Source organism: Hibiscus syriacus, unplaced genomic scaffold (assembly GCF_006381635.1).
Source record: "Hibiscus syriacus cultivar Baekdansim isolate YM2019G1 unplaced genomic scaffold, ASM638163v2 tig00005929_pilon, whole genome shotgun sequence".
Taxonomy (NCBI): domain Eukaryota; kingdom Viridiplantae; phylum Streptophyta; class Magnoliopsida; order Malvales; family Malvaceae; genus Hibiscus; species Hibiscus syriacus.
The window spans coordinates 391,204-409,043 of record NW_024062071.1 but is presented as its reverse complement, the minus strand read 5'-3'; the positions used below and the strand labels follow the sequence as shown (position 1 = coordinate 409,043).

General features: G+C 32.5%; 1 protein-coding gene and 1 pseudogene across 1 annotated transcript; one reads left to right on the top strand and one right to left on the bottom strand.

The window, feature by feature from the left end:
* Window positions 1–1,038: 1,038 nt before the first annotated feature.
* On the bottom strand, window positions 1,039–8,321 carry LOC120200153 (vesicle-associated protein 1-2-like). Its single transcript, XM_039201060.1, has 10 exons — window positions 8,302–8,321; window positions 4,302–4,368; window positions 4,137–4,202; window positions 3,977–4,047; window positions 3,655–3,736; window positions 3,435–3,550; window positions 3,192–3,350; window positions 3,047–3,097; window positions 1,374–1,451; window positions 1,039–1,233 (listed from the first exon to the last, which is right to left on the bottom strand). The coding sequence occupies exons 3-10, from the start codon at window positions 4,186–4,188 to the stop codon at window positions 1,123–1,125; spliced, it is 720 nt and encodes a 239-aa protein (XP_039056991.1). The 5' UTR covers window positions 4,189–4,202; window positions 4,302–4,368; window positions 8,302–8,321; the 3' UTR covers window positions 1,039–1,122.
* On the top strand, window positions 6,828–17,248 carry LOC120200058 (annotated as a pseudogene).
* The last annotated feature ends 592 nt before the right edge of the window (window positions 17,249–17,840 follow it).

Here is a 17,840-nt window from a genome sequence, read left to right as displayed (position 1 = left end):
TGCTATCATAAGTTACTTTTCAAACGTTAGTTTTCATAAAAAATTAGCTATTCTTAAAATTTTGGATAAATTAGCAAAAGTGAACTTTGATTTTGTTTTCTTCTATTTGGACCCAATTGTGTCTATCATTCTACTACGTATTATAGTACGGGGGAATATTTGATTCATAGAAAAAATATATTATAAAACGGTAATACTTTTCAAAATTAAATATATACACGTAGGATTTAAAAGATTATATCAAAATAATGTTTTTTAAAAAATATAATTCTATAAATGTATTAGATATTACATAATTTATTCCCTTTTAAATCATTGTCTTTAAAATTCTAAATTTAAATACTGTGATAGAAAAAAATTAATCTAAAGAAAAAGTTATTTTTATTTAAAAATTCAATTTAATTTGACTCATGCATTAGTCTTTCTTTTTCACCAGTCGAATACCTTAAATTATATCATATTACGAACAGGTGTTGACATAAGTGGTTGAGATTTATAATTTTGAGCTTATAAGACCAAGTTTAAATCCTATCACCGTTACTCTGGATCGAAAATCTATAAATTCCTATATAAAATCTCAATCTGTAAATTTCTATATAAAATCTCAATTGAATTTTAAGAATACCCTAATCCTAGACTGAAAAAACCACTTTTAACCTAAACTTTTGTAACAAAAAATTTATATCACATCAAATTTTCTGATATTTCTTTCGATTTTTTTAATGTGTACCCTAACTTTATTATTTCAATCTTTAGATATTTTATTTGAGTAATTTCTTCTCAAGAATTGTAAGAAATGGGTTTTGGTCAATCAACTAACGTTGATACCAAAAGTACCGGCTTAATTGACGGAAACAAACTTCGGGTACCAAGTTTGGACAAAATAACTGTAAGTACCAAATTGTGAGAATTGAACAAGTTCAAGGGCCAATACATATTTAAGCCGAATCAAAAATGAAAATTCTACACCCACTTTATCACGTTAATGTCACAAAGCTAGCAGCTAATAAAATGCACGAGCCCAACACCAGATTGTTTCCCTTCCCTTTTCATTCACCGTTACTTGTTCAGATGAAGGGAAGGAGAGGGAACATATGCATAAGGTCCTTGAAGATGAGACACTTATGACTTCTTCATGATATATCCCATAATTATACCGAGCAAGCCGATGAGGACGACAACCATGAACGACACCCCACCGCTGCTTTTTCTGCTTGAACGCTTCAAGAGTTCCTAACATTCGTAATATCATTAGATGTAAGACATTTCCGTGATAATAAAAGAGAAACGGACTTGGCCATTCAAAAAGAAAAGGGTAGGGGAATCATATGAAATACAATCCAAAAGGTAAAGTCGAGGTCTATGCTCCTCACCAGTTCTTGGCGAAGTTTGTTGTTTTGTTGAATTGCAGTGTTTTTTTCCGCAGTCAGCTTCGATATAAGAGCTTTTGCCTGCAATTATGGAAATTGATATTGTTATTACACTTGTGATGTATCAACATTAATGCAATATACGTAAATGATAACAGAGCTTTCATGCTCCGGTGCTGCAAAAGCTAGCTATGCTTGCAATGTGCACATAAACGAGAAGAAATTGCCGGGAGCATTAAAAAAATGGGCTGTAGTGCTGTGCTGACTCCAGGCTCAATCTAGTGAACTCAATTTGAACAATATAGATAAACCGGTGGGTAGATCTCTTCCAAATATATCTTCCTTTGTCCAACTTATGGAATAGAAGTTTTGCCAATAGAAATTTGCAGGTTTCTCTTATTCTTACGAGTCTTTAAGAATAGTAACAATATAGAGCAGCACATGATTTATTAAGTAATAAGTATAAATGTGTGTGTGTGTGTGTGAGAGAGAGAGAGAGAGATTGAGATAGTATACTCTTACACTGTAAAACTCATTATTTTTACACGAATATATAGCCATTGGATGAATCTAAATGGATGGCTGAGATTAAAACAATGTGCATTATCCTTTTTCTTTTCCAATTTCTACGGAAAAAGTGGATAATTTTATTTTTAATCACGATTATCAATTTAGATTCATCCAATGGCTATATTTTCGTGTAAAAAAAATGAGTTTTTCACTGTATAAGTGGATCCTAACTCTCTCTCTCTCCCTCTCTCTCTCTCTCTCTCTCTCTCTCTATATATATATATATATATATATATATTGTGGGTTGTTAACATGAGAATGTAACTCAGACTCCCCAAACATTTAGTTACACCTTAAGCAACAAAACAAACCTATTGCCATAGAAGTAACAAAATTTTGTATATTCCCTTAATAAAGTTCAAATTTCCAACATCAAATGAAGAGTGACAACCCCCACCCCAAAAAAATGAAAAAGGGATGGTCTATATGACAAAAAAGTGTATTTTGACAATTGATTCAGCCACTCTATGACAACCATCTCAGCAAAGGTTTGGATCAGCACATCATTCAATACCAACATATTCCTATTTCCTCTCAACCAATAATTACTTTTGAGCATCTAAAATACAAGTGTCCCAGCAGTTCAGATATGAATATATTAGTTTTTTTTTCTTTTGAAAGATGAAATGACATTACTTATAATGTAGGGTGATGGGGCTTCAGTAACTCCTACATATCATTTCCAACACCTGCAATCTTTCCAACATTTAATTGGTCTGAATACCAACACCAGCCAACCTCCATTCTAAAATAAGATGACTATCTTAGACAAAACCAGATTCAACCAAAATGATGTTACTACTTCATTTGGCTCCGGTACATCCACAAATCACGAATTGCTGAATTCTACCTATCTTAAAAAACTGGAGTCTTACGGACTACAGAATCACAGCTTTAGAATCACATGTTCAATAACATATATAGAAACTTAAACATTTAGGTCAAAGCAAAAAAGAATCAATTAATGAAAGAGCAACCGAGCAAGTAAATACAGATATCTGATCCGAAAAACTGGACCATACCATCCAGGCTACCAAACATGATCTTATCAAAACAAATGAAAATCAACTACACATAGTGTCGGAAAATACAGAAGTCAATTTTACCTCATAAGATTTATCTTGAGCTTCAAGTCCCTTAGAAAATGCTCTTGCAGCCTGCATTAGGAACAAAATGCACACTATTGCCATCCGAAAATGAAGTGCAGAGGAAAATAGAAATAGTAACAAAAGAATATGCAGGAAGTCTCACAGCAGCAAACTCGGCAGCATTTGCATGTCCATTGTCAGAACCTCTAGGTGGAGACCCTTCTTCTGACACTTCACGTACAGGTGAAGGTGGTTGACGCGGAGAATCATAAACCACTCTCAATTTACACTCCTCAACCACATGCCCAGCTTCCTTGTTGAACTTCAGTAATGAAAATTCCCGTAAATCACGAATTGTAAAACCAAAGAAGCAAGTAATACTGTGTCATTACAAATTATTATATACCATTCCTGCAGTTATATCCTTTGCAGTAGCACCATCATTAGCCTTTACACTTTGAAGGAGGAATTTATCCCTGCATTGCATATCAGGAGGAGCCTCTTTTTGCGCTTGCATGGTAACTAAATTAAAATCAACAAATCTTTCAGAAGCAATCCAGAACACAACAATGATAAAAACAGAAAGCCGCAAACTTTCAAGCAAAAATATAATTAATTTATTGTACCAACAACATCACATGTGGATCGAGGCAAAACGACCCCGGTATTGGGACGGACACAGTACTTCTTTGGATTCGTCGTTTTCACCTGAAAACGAAATCAATTAACTCAAAAGGAAATCTAGGATTCTAAAATTTGAGATTCAAACATCAATACATCATAATTTCAAATTTGCAGGTTCAAACACTTCAATCATGATGTTACCCAGCAACCAAACACAACATACAAAAAGTAAGAATACAACAATAAATCCTAGAATAAAAAGATATAAAAATAAATAAATAATACTAAAATCAAATTTGGAAATTAGAAAATGAAGAAGCATACCTTGAAAGCAACAGGATTGTCAGTTTTATTCGACAATTGAAGTCGGCACGCGATCTGCTTCCTCAGCTCAACTATTCACCAAACAAACTCAAAATTAAAACCTAGAAAAACAGAAATCGCAGATCCACCGGAGAAAAAAAGGGGGGGAAGAAAAACTTACAAGGAAACTTGAGCTCTAATGGTTCGATGCTGAGAAGCTCGCCCGTGCTCATTTCGAAGCAGTGGCTTAGATTAAATTGTTTAAGAAGAAGAAAGAAACCTCTTTCGAAAGGATCCGAGAACGAAAAAGGAGTCGGAAAATTTATCTGTTTGGCTTCCTTTTTTGAAAAGGGGGAAATTGGGCGGAGAGATCGAGAGGAAAACAACAAAATCTTTTATTATGGGGTTTGCTGCTTTCTATCTGGAAGTGAATTATTTAGCAGTACGATTGTTATATTTATTCGAGAGACAGAGGATCCAGGAGAGAGATAGTAAACGTGCGTCGAAGACGAAAGGAAAGTATTTCTTAAGATTGATATGGATGAATTAGGGTTCAAGTCCAATATAAACCATTTATATTATATGAAAACTTCAGTTTAATCTTTTTACTATAAGAAATGACATTTTAGTCTTGTACATTTTGATATTTTAATATCTGGTTATGATTTAAATGAATCAAACTACCTTAATGATTGGAGAAGAACGAGTGTTATTCCCAGAGATCTCATGTTCCTGAACTGTTCGGCGAAAAAATTTGTTTATGTTCGTTTATTTATTAAACGAACAAATATAAATAAGATTTATGTTCATTTAATTAAATGGACGAACACGAACGAAGGGTATGTTCGTTTATTTACGTTTCTAATTCATTTATATTTAGTTCAATCTCCAAACTCGTTTAAAACATTAATACCTAATATATTTTGAAGTTAAACCAATTAATATTTTAAAATTTGATTAATTTTAAACTCAAATAAAAAATACTCAAATCAATTAAAGAAAATATAAACTCTAAAATTATTTAGAAATAGAAAAAAACTCTACTCAAATATAAACACAATTAATCTTATGTTTGTTCGTTTGTGTTCGTTTATTAGTTTAACGAATGAATATGAACAAACACGAACAAACTACATTCCTTAATGAATGAACACGAACAAGAAATTATGTTCATTTAGTTATCAGTGTTCGTTCATTTATTCGATTAAAATTAAACGAACGAACATAAATATATCCTCGTTCATGTTTGTACGATTCGTTTACATACTATTTAAGCGTAAGGTTGACCAATATTAGATTGATGACGTATTTAATAAGTATAATACATTAGTGAACAACAATATTTGATAACTAATAAATTTACTGAATCATCCAAATTATTTGGGTGTAAATAGCTCATCACAAAATATAGAGACTTGTAATTGACTTTGAAAATAAAATTATAAAACTCAAAATATAATAAAAAAAACAATAATATGCTTAAATCATGGCTTCTAAAATATTAAAACAATAATTATATTTATAAAAATAAAATTCATAAATAATTACATTAATCAAATTAAAATAACTAAATAAATAAGTATTTATAATATTTAAAGCATAAATTTATAGTGGTGTAAGATGAATTTAGGATTAATTTTATTTATATGTGTATTTTGATGTCATAAACTTTTCGTGGGGGATTTGTCATGAAATATTATATATTTTTTAGTAAACCGTCTAAATTATTTTATTACACTTAATATAAACTTTAAAACTTATTAAAATCCCTAAACATAAAAAATTAGGTAAACCATGTACCAAAAAATTAGGTAAATTATAATTCTCAATTCATTGAAAATAAGCATCAAAAGTAGGTGAAAATACAAACCCTTTATTCCTTTAATCAATGTTGCTTTTCTCACGGGAAACCACTTTTCCAAGCCCATATGTACTTTTCTTAAATCTCTCCCTAATAATAAGAAGGGTAAAGTACACAAATGGTCCCTTAACTATAGGGTACTACTTTATTAAGTCTATCAGCTATTAAAAGTTATAAAACGGTCTCTCAACTATAGAGTGTTACTATGTGTAGTTCCTTAACTATTAAAAGTTATAAAATGATCCTCTGACTATTCATTATGTTTCAAACTTGTCATTTTTGTTAAAAATTACCAGTTATCTAAGTTGGACGTTAACATGATTTTGATATGATAGTCATTTGAGATTCTGATATCAAATTTATCGTATCACAGTTAGTAGGTTAATATTCAACTCAAAATGCCATCAATTCTTTCACGGAAAAGATGAGTTTGGTACATAATGAATAGTCAGGTAACCATTATGTAACTTTTAATAGTTAAGAGATTTAATAAAGTAATGCTCTATAGTCAGGACTTATTCGTGTACTTTACCCTAATAATAATAATAATAACAACAACAAATCATCTTTGTTAATGCGACAACAACAACAACAACAAAACCCAATTTCCATATGTTAAAGTTGAATGGGTTAATTGCACCACAATACTCAATCTATACTCCCATTCTAGATTAATTCTTAAACTTTAAATTATTTCAATTTCATCATTAAATTATGACTCATTTGAATTAGTCCTTGAAATTTTAAATATTTCAATTTAATCCTCAAATTATGACTTATTCTAAATTAATCCTTAAATTTTTAAATATTTCAATTCATCCCTAAACTATAATTTTCGTTCTAAATTGATCTCCAAACTTTTGACAATAAACACAAGATAGTATTTATTCAAAATGCTTTAACAATTTCTTAACTACTGAAGTGGTTTGATTTGGTGCTTAGTAGAGAAATTAAGAATTTGAAATATGTGTAGATTTTATCATTTGTACTCGTAACTTAAAAAAGGAAATACAAAACAACTTAATATTATTGCTAAATTAATCCTTGCCTTAATACAAACTTTCCATCGTAATTTATGGCATAAGTTAAAAAACCGTCATCGTCTTCTTCATTCATCAACTTCCCCATAAACCGGCATAATCCCATGCATCTCTCCCTGTCCCTCTCTGTTCTTCAATTTTATTTTTGTTTTAATCTTTCTATCTGTAAACAAAATCAGAAACCTCTAGAATCTGCAGCATTTGAGGGAGGCTTTGAGAGTGGTGATTGCAGGAAAGGGAGAAGAACCTTGATTATTCTTCGATTCTAACCTCCATTGTCTCATTATTTACAATATAAACCTAATTATGTAGTCTTAGGTGGTCGTAGTTATCGGGAATAGAGGGAGGTAGGACGTGGTATTTCATGTGATTAAAATGGTGAAGTTAATGGCGGAGGAGTCGGCTTCGTTGAGTCCGTGATGGGCGTAGCTAAGGCGTGCGGGTTTAGCGTCGTACTTCCAACATGGCGCTGTTTCAGCATCAAAACGGCAGCGTCGTAAGCAACAAGCATGTGTTCATCAGGTCGCGATCGCAGAGGAAGCCGATCTCGAAGTCGGTCATTTGTGGCTTGATGCTCTTTTGCTTGAGCATGATTTTGCTCCTCGCTGGACATATGGCGTCTGAGCTCGAGCGGTACTCCCAGCGACTCGTGAGACGAAGTCTCTTCAATTTGGTAAAATGAAAAGAAAAGAAAAAAAATCATTTCTGCGATTAATGTTTTGAAACTTTCCTTTTTTTTTTGAGCATTTTTTGTTATTTTTTATGCAAATTCTGTAGGATGGAAGAAACAAAGGACCGATTGATATATGGAAATATGAATATGCAAATTACTTCTATGGATGCAGCGAAAGTAGTGCTAAATTTCCTGGTACGTTGTATTTATTTATCTATTTCAAATCCATTGGGTTTACTTCTGAAAATCTGATGAAATTAACTCATTCTAAGCAATCTGTTGATGCTTCTTTTTCCTTTAGCATTGCTTTCAGTATAATGATTCTAATTACCTGATGTCGTGTATCATCTTCACTTCCTATAAACGAATCCATTCGACACTGTTCTCGTTTTTATGTTTCTTCAATCCAGTCTCTTGAATTAACCGATTCTTCCTTTTCACTGATAATTTGATATATAGATGCTGTTAGTGAGCAAGAATCAAATGGTCATTTGCTTATTGCTCAAGTGGAGGATTGAATCAACAAAGAACTGGAGTAAGTGGGATTATTTATGCTGTGCATTGTGCTATATTTTTGGGTAAATATCCTAATGGAAGATATTGAAATTGCATCAATGACAAACGTAACTCATCTGTAAGTGTCTACAGGGTACTGTCACTGGTTATGTATTACTGAACCAATAAGCTTTGCCTTGGTTAATTTGAATAAATTTTCAATGAGCCTCTTGAGTTTGGCATCCTATTAAATTTACTTGCTTCAGCACCTTAGCTCTTCATTTTTTTCTTTGTAAAGTATTCGTATTTGACACCCTTATCGAACTTATATTTAAATACAGAAATAGATTGAGGGGCTGGTGGGTGGTCGATCTCTGAAAATTTCAAATTTTAAATTCTCATATAATTTAGATATTTTATATTGATAATCACCTCTAGCATAAAATCTTGTGTCCGTCCTTTCTTAGATATGAATACGATGATCCTATCTTCCAAAGACTCATATTGCATGCATTTCTGCATCCGGTAGTCTCATTGCCAAGTCTAAAGACCCAGAGTGCTATTTCTTTATAATTAATAATTTGCTTCTGTTACATACATATCAGATGCGGTGGTTGTTGCACGGATTCCAAACGCAACCTTAGTGATACCTGAGTTGGATCATAATTCCTACTGGAAGGACGATAGTTAAGTCTAATCTACTCATTAGTTTTGCTAAATTGACGCCGTTCTTTTCCTCTTTTACCTCGTTAAGCATTTTCTTTTGCTAAAATACCGTGATTTTGTCAATATTTTTTATGTCGACTGGTTCATACCTTACCTAGCACAAGATGTCACCATTGTCAAAAGAGTTCAAGATAAATTCATGCGATCGATGGAAAAGCCTCCATACACCATGCGTGTCCCAAGGAAATCCCCTCCAGAATATTATCTAGACCAAGTTCTGCAAATACTTAAAAGAAGACATGTAAGACCACTTGCAGATACTCCCCACTAATGCTAGTTTAGATTGATCATATGGAATAATTTCCACAAATCAACTTTCGGTTTCTTTTCCATTCCCTCAGTTGATTGATTAGTAGCTTAGAAGAGAGTTGGACCAACTTCCAGGCACCATGTTGGTAGAAGATCATTCTTATTATACATTTTCCTAGGATGTTATGGTTTTCATGTTGGAGTGCAGCAGTTCACACACAAAATTTTGTAGGTCCTCCAACTGACAAAGTTTGATTACAGACTGGCCAACAACATCGATGACGACCTTCAAAAGTTGCGTTGCCGGGTTAATTTTCATGCTTTAAGGTTCACAAAACCTATTCAAGAACTTGGACAGAAGCTGTAACACCCCCAACCCGAATCCGACCCGAATTCCGAAGTGTCACATTGACTTTTCAAAACCTTTACTTATAAATAGTGAGCAATTTAAAATTTATTATTACATATAACTTATTCAAAACCTTTACCGAACTATTCAGAGCTTATACAATGTATTATTTTGAATACATGCCAACTAGAACTTTATATATTAAAATACATATTATTCAGCTTTCTTCTGATATGACCATTGGTAAGGAGAACTGACCTGTCTTGCTCCACATTGCTCTTTACTCTTCTCACTTCGGTAACCTACGTGTGAAACAATCACACGCTAAGTCTATGACTTAGTGAGGCATTAAACACATTAAATAATTCTAACTACTTAATCATGCATGAACATATCATATCATATCATATCATGTCATGCTATCACACAAAATAATATATCATTTCATTTAATCAAATGTGCACATCATTCATCATATCAATCATATAATACAATTCATATCACAAAAGCATATACTTTACATGTAATATATTTTTATTGTTATATCTTTGTTAGCCCATGTACATCTGTGAGAACTGTATATATGTGAGTCTATTGAGGTTGTGCACTATGTTGTCACCACAGCTCGTATGGGTCCCACTAGGGGCTATGAATTTTGTCCCGAATGACCTATGTATTGTATTTGTCCCGAAGGACCACTCCTTAAGAACCATATACATATTTCAATGGATCACATATGTGTCTCACAAGACCCTGTAAATGTTCCAAAGAATACATATATGTCCCGAAGGACCACGTAGAACCCTCGACTCTTGGCATGCCAACTATACCTCTAGCTCTCTTTACACATAACATGGGCATTTTCACTTATATCATTTCACATATACATTTTCATATCACCTGTTCATATAAGCTCATAGCTTCTTTCACATATACATGTAAACATATAGCTTCTTTTCATATAATTCATATCACTTTTCATATAATTCACATGTTCACATATAACACCTATGACTATATTCATGCATAAATAATAATCATATCACCCATATTAATATTCATAAAATCATGTAATCAAATGTTGGAAGTAGACTCATCGCGAGTCTTTTCCACACACATCATATACTAATGCATATGCACTCACCTTGGCCTCACTAAGTTTTAATCCACTTTTATGCTTTCATCTCTTTCGATCGAATCTTAACTTGATAATCGTTCTGGAACTTGTTCGTGCTCGATATCTATATGATCATACATTGATACATATCAGTATTCAATTGATATACGATAATCTATCATTTCTTAGACCAAAGAAAGGTTTATTTCTATTTCCCCTAGAAGTGCATCGATGCATCCTATCGTGTATCGATGCATCCCTTAACGTGTGCATCGATGCACTCCTTATGCATCGATACATTAATTGCATTCGATGTTTTCATTTTTAAGAGGTGCATCGATGCACTTCCTGCGCATCGATACACACTGAACAATTTCTAGAGATTTACCCTTGATGCATCGATACACATAGCCCAGAATTCATTTTTAAGCCCGAAAATCTACTCAAATCAACTCAAATGCTTCATCTTTCATCCCCTTTCATGTTCTCAACTCATATACACATGCGTAAACCAATTTATATCCATATAAACCATCTTTAACTTCAAAATTCTATTCCTCATATGTAACTCAAAAATTAACCAACTTTGCAATATGTTTTAATTCCAATTCTGTGGCTTCTAACTTCTTAATTAGACCCTTGACAAGTCAAATTTAACTTCCAACTCTAGTTATGAACTCTATTTCAAGATTTCACCCAAGAACCTCAAATCTTCAATCCCTCCTAACTCCATCATAATTTGATTTTAAGATAACTTAAGCTTTAAGCTTAGTATCATCTAATAATCAAAACTCAACTTTAAATCAACAATTAATCCATAAACAAAGAAACTCACCTTTGAGCTTGGAGATACGGGAGGAGGAAGAAGAAGAAAGAAAACTTTGGATAATTCTCTCATTTCCCACGTGGTTCCTTTTCTTATAAAAGGAATATAAAAATCTTACTTGTCAATTTACCATTTTACCCTTTAATTCATTCAATAATTACTAAATAACCTTCATCATATTTCCAATAAATCATTGAACTATTCAATTATCCTACTTTAATCACCAATTTCTGAAACTTTACAATTTGGTCACTAACCCGGTATTGAGGATGTTACAAATCTCCCCTCCTTTAAAGAAAATTCGTCCTCGAATTTTCACTGAACAATCAATAAGAACATATCTTCTATTGTTCTCATGTTACCTCATTTCTTAGTCTTTCCTTCCTTTATTTCTTCAACTACCTTTTTTTTCCCTTTATACATTTATCTACTGTCACTGATCATATAAACAGTAACTAGTAACTTTAATCCATTTCTGTCTTTTCTCTCCTTCCATTATACATTTTCCTTTGACCATTTCTACGACTTAATATAACATCACTAATCATGTAGACAGTAACATCCATTTTCATCACTTAACCACATAAATCCCTCTTTAATTGTCTTATAACAATAACCACTCGTTTTCCAACATCATTTGACCGAGAACACAACATTAGATCTTCTTTAAATATAATTAACATACACTTTTAAAGAATCTTTTCACATCACCTTGCACACTTTTCTTACTTCTATATCAAAATTATCATCTACACTTCCATATAACATTTATCGTATTTGATCCTTTAACTCATCCCTTTTATTTTTTTATTCCATTATTCTTTTATTTATTCCTTATACCCAAATCATATCTTTCCTTTCATGTTCACATACTATTGTCTTATCACCTATACTCATCTATATGTACCAATCTTCATGGCATCCTTGTAACTTTGATAACCATTTACTTATACAAAACTTCATTCTTTATCATTTCTTATACTTGTATTTTCCTTCCTTAAGGTTCCATGCAAATACTTATCTTCTTTTCTACATCATAGCTATCTGATCAGAGTACACAACTATATTCAATTTCACATCATAATTGATTAACTCAACTATATCTTTTCCTCCAATTTTATAACTATATCACCTTTACTCTGACAGCTAGTAAATAACATCTGTCCAATCTAGGACACAAGCCCTAGTCAATCAATCATATACATTCTTTCCAATCGAAATTATCTCAAAATTAGTTTATTTAACTTATCAATTTCACCTCTATTCTCATACATCCTGTAATTTCCGTTGCTCAAACTCAACATTCTGACTTCGTTTGTCTTATAATCTGATCATCGATATACTCATTCTTAAACTCTTCTTATCAATCCTCAACTTTACTCAAATATGCAAATCCTTACTTCCTTTTTCCTTTACTATACCACATTACTATGATCCAAATATACAATTGTATCCAGTTCCATTTCATATTTGATTATCATATCCTGACAATATCTTATAATCTTATAATTCCAGTATATTTTTATCACATACTCTGGTTAGCCAACGCTAACTCTTTCCATCTTAACTGCAAACCCTTATCATAAACATACTCTTGTTTATGCTCAATACTATCACTTCGTTTCAAACTCATAAGCTCTGACTTTATACATCTTATACGCTTGTCACTGATGCACTTATCCTTGAGTTCTTCTATAAGTACTCACCACGTCATTCGATCTTTTTAACGTTCTTATGGTGACACTTGTTCACCATATTATATCTTATCCACATACTAACAAAACTAATACATATCGCTTTTCCGATTCAAAACAATAAAGATCTTCTTTCGCTATTATAATATGATTTCAACTTTCTGAAATCAACCTTTAATCTTATAAGACATTTTCTTAGGTTTCTACTCTTCATCCTGCCTAGCCAGGGCAGGTGAATTGCTATCACCATCAGATTTGTCAGCTATCGATTTACTTTACTTTGACAATTTCTATAATCAATTCCTACTACATCATACAAATCTTATTCTATTAGCAAGATATCATACTCCTTACACTATCAGATCAGAATTTTTCACTTTTAGTTGGCACGTACACTTTTTTAAACCTCATTAGACTTTGGTTTAAGCCTAAAATTGGCTAAATCTTAGCTCTGATACCATTAAATGTAACACCCTCAACCCGTATCCGACCTGGATTCGAGTACGAAGTGTCACATTGACTTTTCAAAACCTTTACTTGTATAAAATAGTGAGCAATTTAAAATTTATTATTACATATAACTTATTCAAAACCTTTACCGAACTATTCAGAGCTTATAAAATGTATTATTTGAATACATACCAACTAGAACTTTATATTAAAATACATATTATTCACCTTTCTTCTGATCTGACCTTTGGTAAGGAGAACTGACCTGTCTTGCTCCACATTGCTCTTTACTCTTCTCACTTCGGTAACCTACGTATGAAACAATCACACGCTAAATCTATGACTTAGTGAGGCGTTAAACACATTAAAATAATTCTAACTACTTAATCATGCATGAACATATCATATCATGTCATGCTATCACACAAAATAATATATCATTTCATTTAATCAAATGTACACATCATTCATCATATCAATCGTATAATACAATTCATATCACAAAAATATATACTTTACATGTAATATATTTTTATTGTTATCTCTTTGTTAGCCCATATACATCTGTGAGAACTGTAGATATGCGAGTCTATTGAGGTTGTGCACTATGCAGTCACCACAGCTCGTATGGGGTCCCACTAGGGGCTATGAATTTTGTCCCGAAGGACCTATGTACTGTATTTGTCCCAAAGGACCACTCCTTAAGAACCATATACATATTTCAATGGATCACATATGTATCTCACAAGACCCTGTAAATGTTCCAAAGAATACATATATGTCCTGAAGGACCACGTAGAACCCTCGACTCTTGGCATGCCAACTATACCTCTAGCTCTCTTTACACATAACATGGGCATTTTCACTTATATCATTTCACATATACATTTTCATATCACCTGTTCATATAAGTTCATAGCTTCTTTCACATATACATGTAGACATATAGCTTCTTTTCATATAATTCATATCACTTTTCATATAATTCACATGTTCACATATATCACCTATGACTATATTCATGCATAAATAATAATCATATCACCCATATTAATATTCATAAAATCATGTAATCAAATGTTGGAAGTAGACTCATCGCGAGTCTTTTCCACACATATCATATACTAATGCATATGCACTCACCTTGGCCTCACTAAGTTTTAATCCACTTTTATGCTTTCATCTCTTTCGATCGAATCTTAACTTGATAATCGTTCTGGAACTTGTTCGTGCTCGATATCTATATGATCATACATTGATACATATCAGTATTCAATTGATATACGCTAATCTATCATTTCTTAGACTAAAAGAAAGGTTTATTTCTATTTCCCCTTGAAGTGCATCGATGCATCCTATCGCGTATCGATGCATCCCTTAACGTGTGCATCGATGCACTCCTTATGCATCGATGCATTAATTGCATTCGATGTTTCCATTTTTAAGAGGTGCATCGATGCACTTCCTGTGCATCGATACACACTGAACAATTTCTGGAGATTTACCCTTGATACATTGGTGCACATTGAATGTGCATTGATGCACATAGCCCAGAATTCATTTTTAAGCCCGAAAATCTACTCAAATCAACTCAAATGCTTCATCTTTCATCCCCTTCATGTTCTCAACTCATATGCACATGCTTAAACCAATTTATATCCATATAAACCATCTTTTAACTTCAAAATTCTATTCCTCATATGTAACTCAAGAATTAACCAACTTTGCAATATGTTTTAATTCCAATTCTATGGTTTCTAACTTCTTAATTAGACCCTTGACAAGTCAAATTTAAGTTTCAACTCTAGTTATGAACTCTATTTCAAGATTTCACCCAAGAACCTCAAATCTTTAATCCCTCCTAACTCTATCATACTTTGATTTTAAGATAACTTAAGCTTTTTTAAGCTTAGTTATCATATAATAATCAAAACTCAACCTTAAAATCAACAATTAATCCATAAATAAAGAAACTTACCTTTGAGCTTGGAGATACGAGAGGAGGAAGAAGAAGAAAGAAAACTGTGGATAATTCTCTCATTTCCCACGTGGTTCCTTTTCTATAAAAGGAATATAAAAATCTTACTTGTCAATTTACCATTTTACCATTTAATTCATTCAATAATTACTAAAAACCTTCATCATATTTCCAATAAATCATTTAACTATTCAATTATCCTACTTTAATCATCAATTTCTGAAACTTTACAATTTGGTCACTAACCCGGTATTAAGGATGTTACAGAAGCTTGTCATGAAAATGCGTGAGAAGGCTACTCGTTTTATTTCAGTCCATCTGAGGTTTGTTCCACATTCTAGGATATTCTGGGTATACTCAATTATTTTCAAAGCTTTTCCACATATTTGGAGAATCATAACCCGAATTCACGTTCGAATATGTAATCGATACGGGTGTCGGTACATGGATAATTTATGAAAAATTTAACAGTCAGAACTCAGAACAACAGGGGCATCAATGACTCCTGCAGGTTCGAACATCTGAGTGCAAGTGTATTCAATAAAAGTACATTGGCTCATACACTGCCTTGGAGAAACATTTTTAATTATGATTTTAAGCTCGGCATAGACATGTTTTTAGCATCTGACAACATTTTCAATTACAGACTTGAGCCTGATATGCTAGCATTTTCGGTTGTTACTTCGGTGGCGGGGACAAGGAGTGATTCGAGCACGGAGAGATACGAAAACGATGGGAAACATTGCCAGTGAGATACCGCCTTTTTACGATTTCAGAACCATTTACAAACATTGCTTGCAATCAGGGGCAGAATATCATGGCCAAGGGGAGCCTTGAACCCCACCAATTATTTTTTAAATATTAATTAATATTAAAATAAGAAAAAATTACTAGTCTCCCCTCAATTAAAAAAACTGTATTTATGGAAAATAAAAAATATTTTGACCCCGCTATAATAAATTTATCGTATTCATGCAGGAAATCGATGGTGTTGCAGAGAGGAGGCGAGAAAATGGCCGCTTACTCCTAATGAAGTAGGCTTGATGTTAAGGGCACTAGGTTTCGAAAATGACACATACATCTATGTTGCATGTGGAGAAATATACGGTGGAGAAGAGACTGTCACCACTGAGAGATCTCTTTCCGAACTCGCACACGAAAGAGATGCTTGCGAATGAAGACCTGAAACCTTTTCTTCCTCACTCGTCTTGCCTCGCTGCCATCGACTACATTAACTCAACTAAAGGTTCAAAACAAAATAAATTTACTCCATGTAATTCAAATCTACCCAAAAGAGGTAAAAAGAGTTAGAATCCTTAGATTCTCATAAACCCCACAAAAACCCATTTTTAGTTTGCAAGGCTAAAACTTACAATGTGGAGTTTAAATTAAAGCTAGATGAATGAGGATTAACAATCTTACCTTAGTTGAATCAAACAAGACTTGGATTGCTTGTTATCTTGCTTTTGGAAAATAAGAGGGAGAGAAGAAAGTTTGGTAAGATATTATGGGAGAGTAGTTCACGTAACCCAACTTAAAAATAAGTGGGTTTTCTGATTTCAAAATAAAATGGGTAAATTATAATTTTAGTCCCTAAACTTCATAATTCATAAAATTTTCATCACCTTCCATTAATTATTTTGGGCCCAACTCAGCCCAATTTCAATTAAACTTGATCTATGCTATTTTAATAGCTCCTTTGCGCTCCAACTATAGGTCTCAGGTTACTAACCCGAGTTTCGGAACCGATTTTAGGAGCCAAAGAGGATGAACATGAAGAAGTATTTCCTCAGAAAGAGGAAGGGAAAACAGCACTGTCTCAATTTTCAGGGTAGTTGTGGAGTACAATAGTCTAATTTAGGATTAATGAACGGATGAAAATAGACGCGACTGAAAACGCTATAATATTATAAAGAAAATATTTTTAATTGACAACCGAAAATATTTATACTTTTTATAATATTTTCGGACACATCTATTCTCAACCATTTTTAACCTTGAATTAAGATGACATTGTTTAGACTCTCCCTCATGTCTCTTTTACTTTAATTAGATAATCATAAAAAGTAAAATCCGATCAACTGATTGAATCAAAAAGTGATAACTAAATCGGTCTAATTAAAAGGATAAGATCAAAACTTAAATGAATCAAGAGGATTAAAATCAATCATTTGAATGATTCTTGTAACATTTGAATAATAATCTAATCTAGTGATTACATGTCAAATTTAAGACCTGTTTTTTGTTAAACGATTAATTTATTAAAAATATCTCGTAATAAATCTGATTTTGAATATTTTCATTTAATTTTATAATTCCATTGATACATACATCATTATAAGAAAAGGATTACAGAGATTCTAACACGTTAATATTAAAAACAGTATAAAAGGGAATTGATCCAAGGAAATAATATTAAAAGAACAT

What these genes read in the sequence shown, in the direction of transcription:
- LOC120200153 (XM_039201060.1), bottom strand. Translation starts at nt 4,188, where the DNA reads ATGAGCACGGGCGAGCTTCTCAGCATCGAACCATTAGAGCTCAAGTTT. An exon ending in ATGCTGCCGAGTTTGCTGCT is followed by an intron (nt 3,098 to 3,191) that starts GTGAGACTTCCT and finishes TTCCTAATGCAG; the next exon opens with GCTGCAAGAGCATTTTCTAA. An exon ending in CTCAAGATAAATCTTATGAG is followed by an intron (nt 1,452 to 3,046) that starts GTAAAATTGACT and finishes CCATAATTGCAG; the next exon opens with GCAAAAGCTCTTATATCGAA.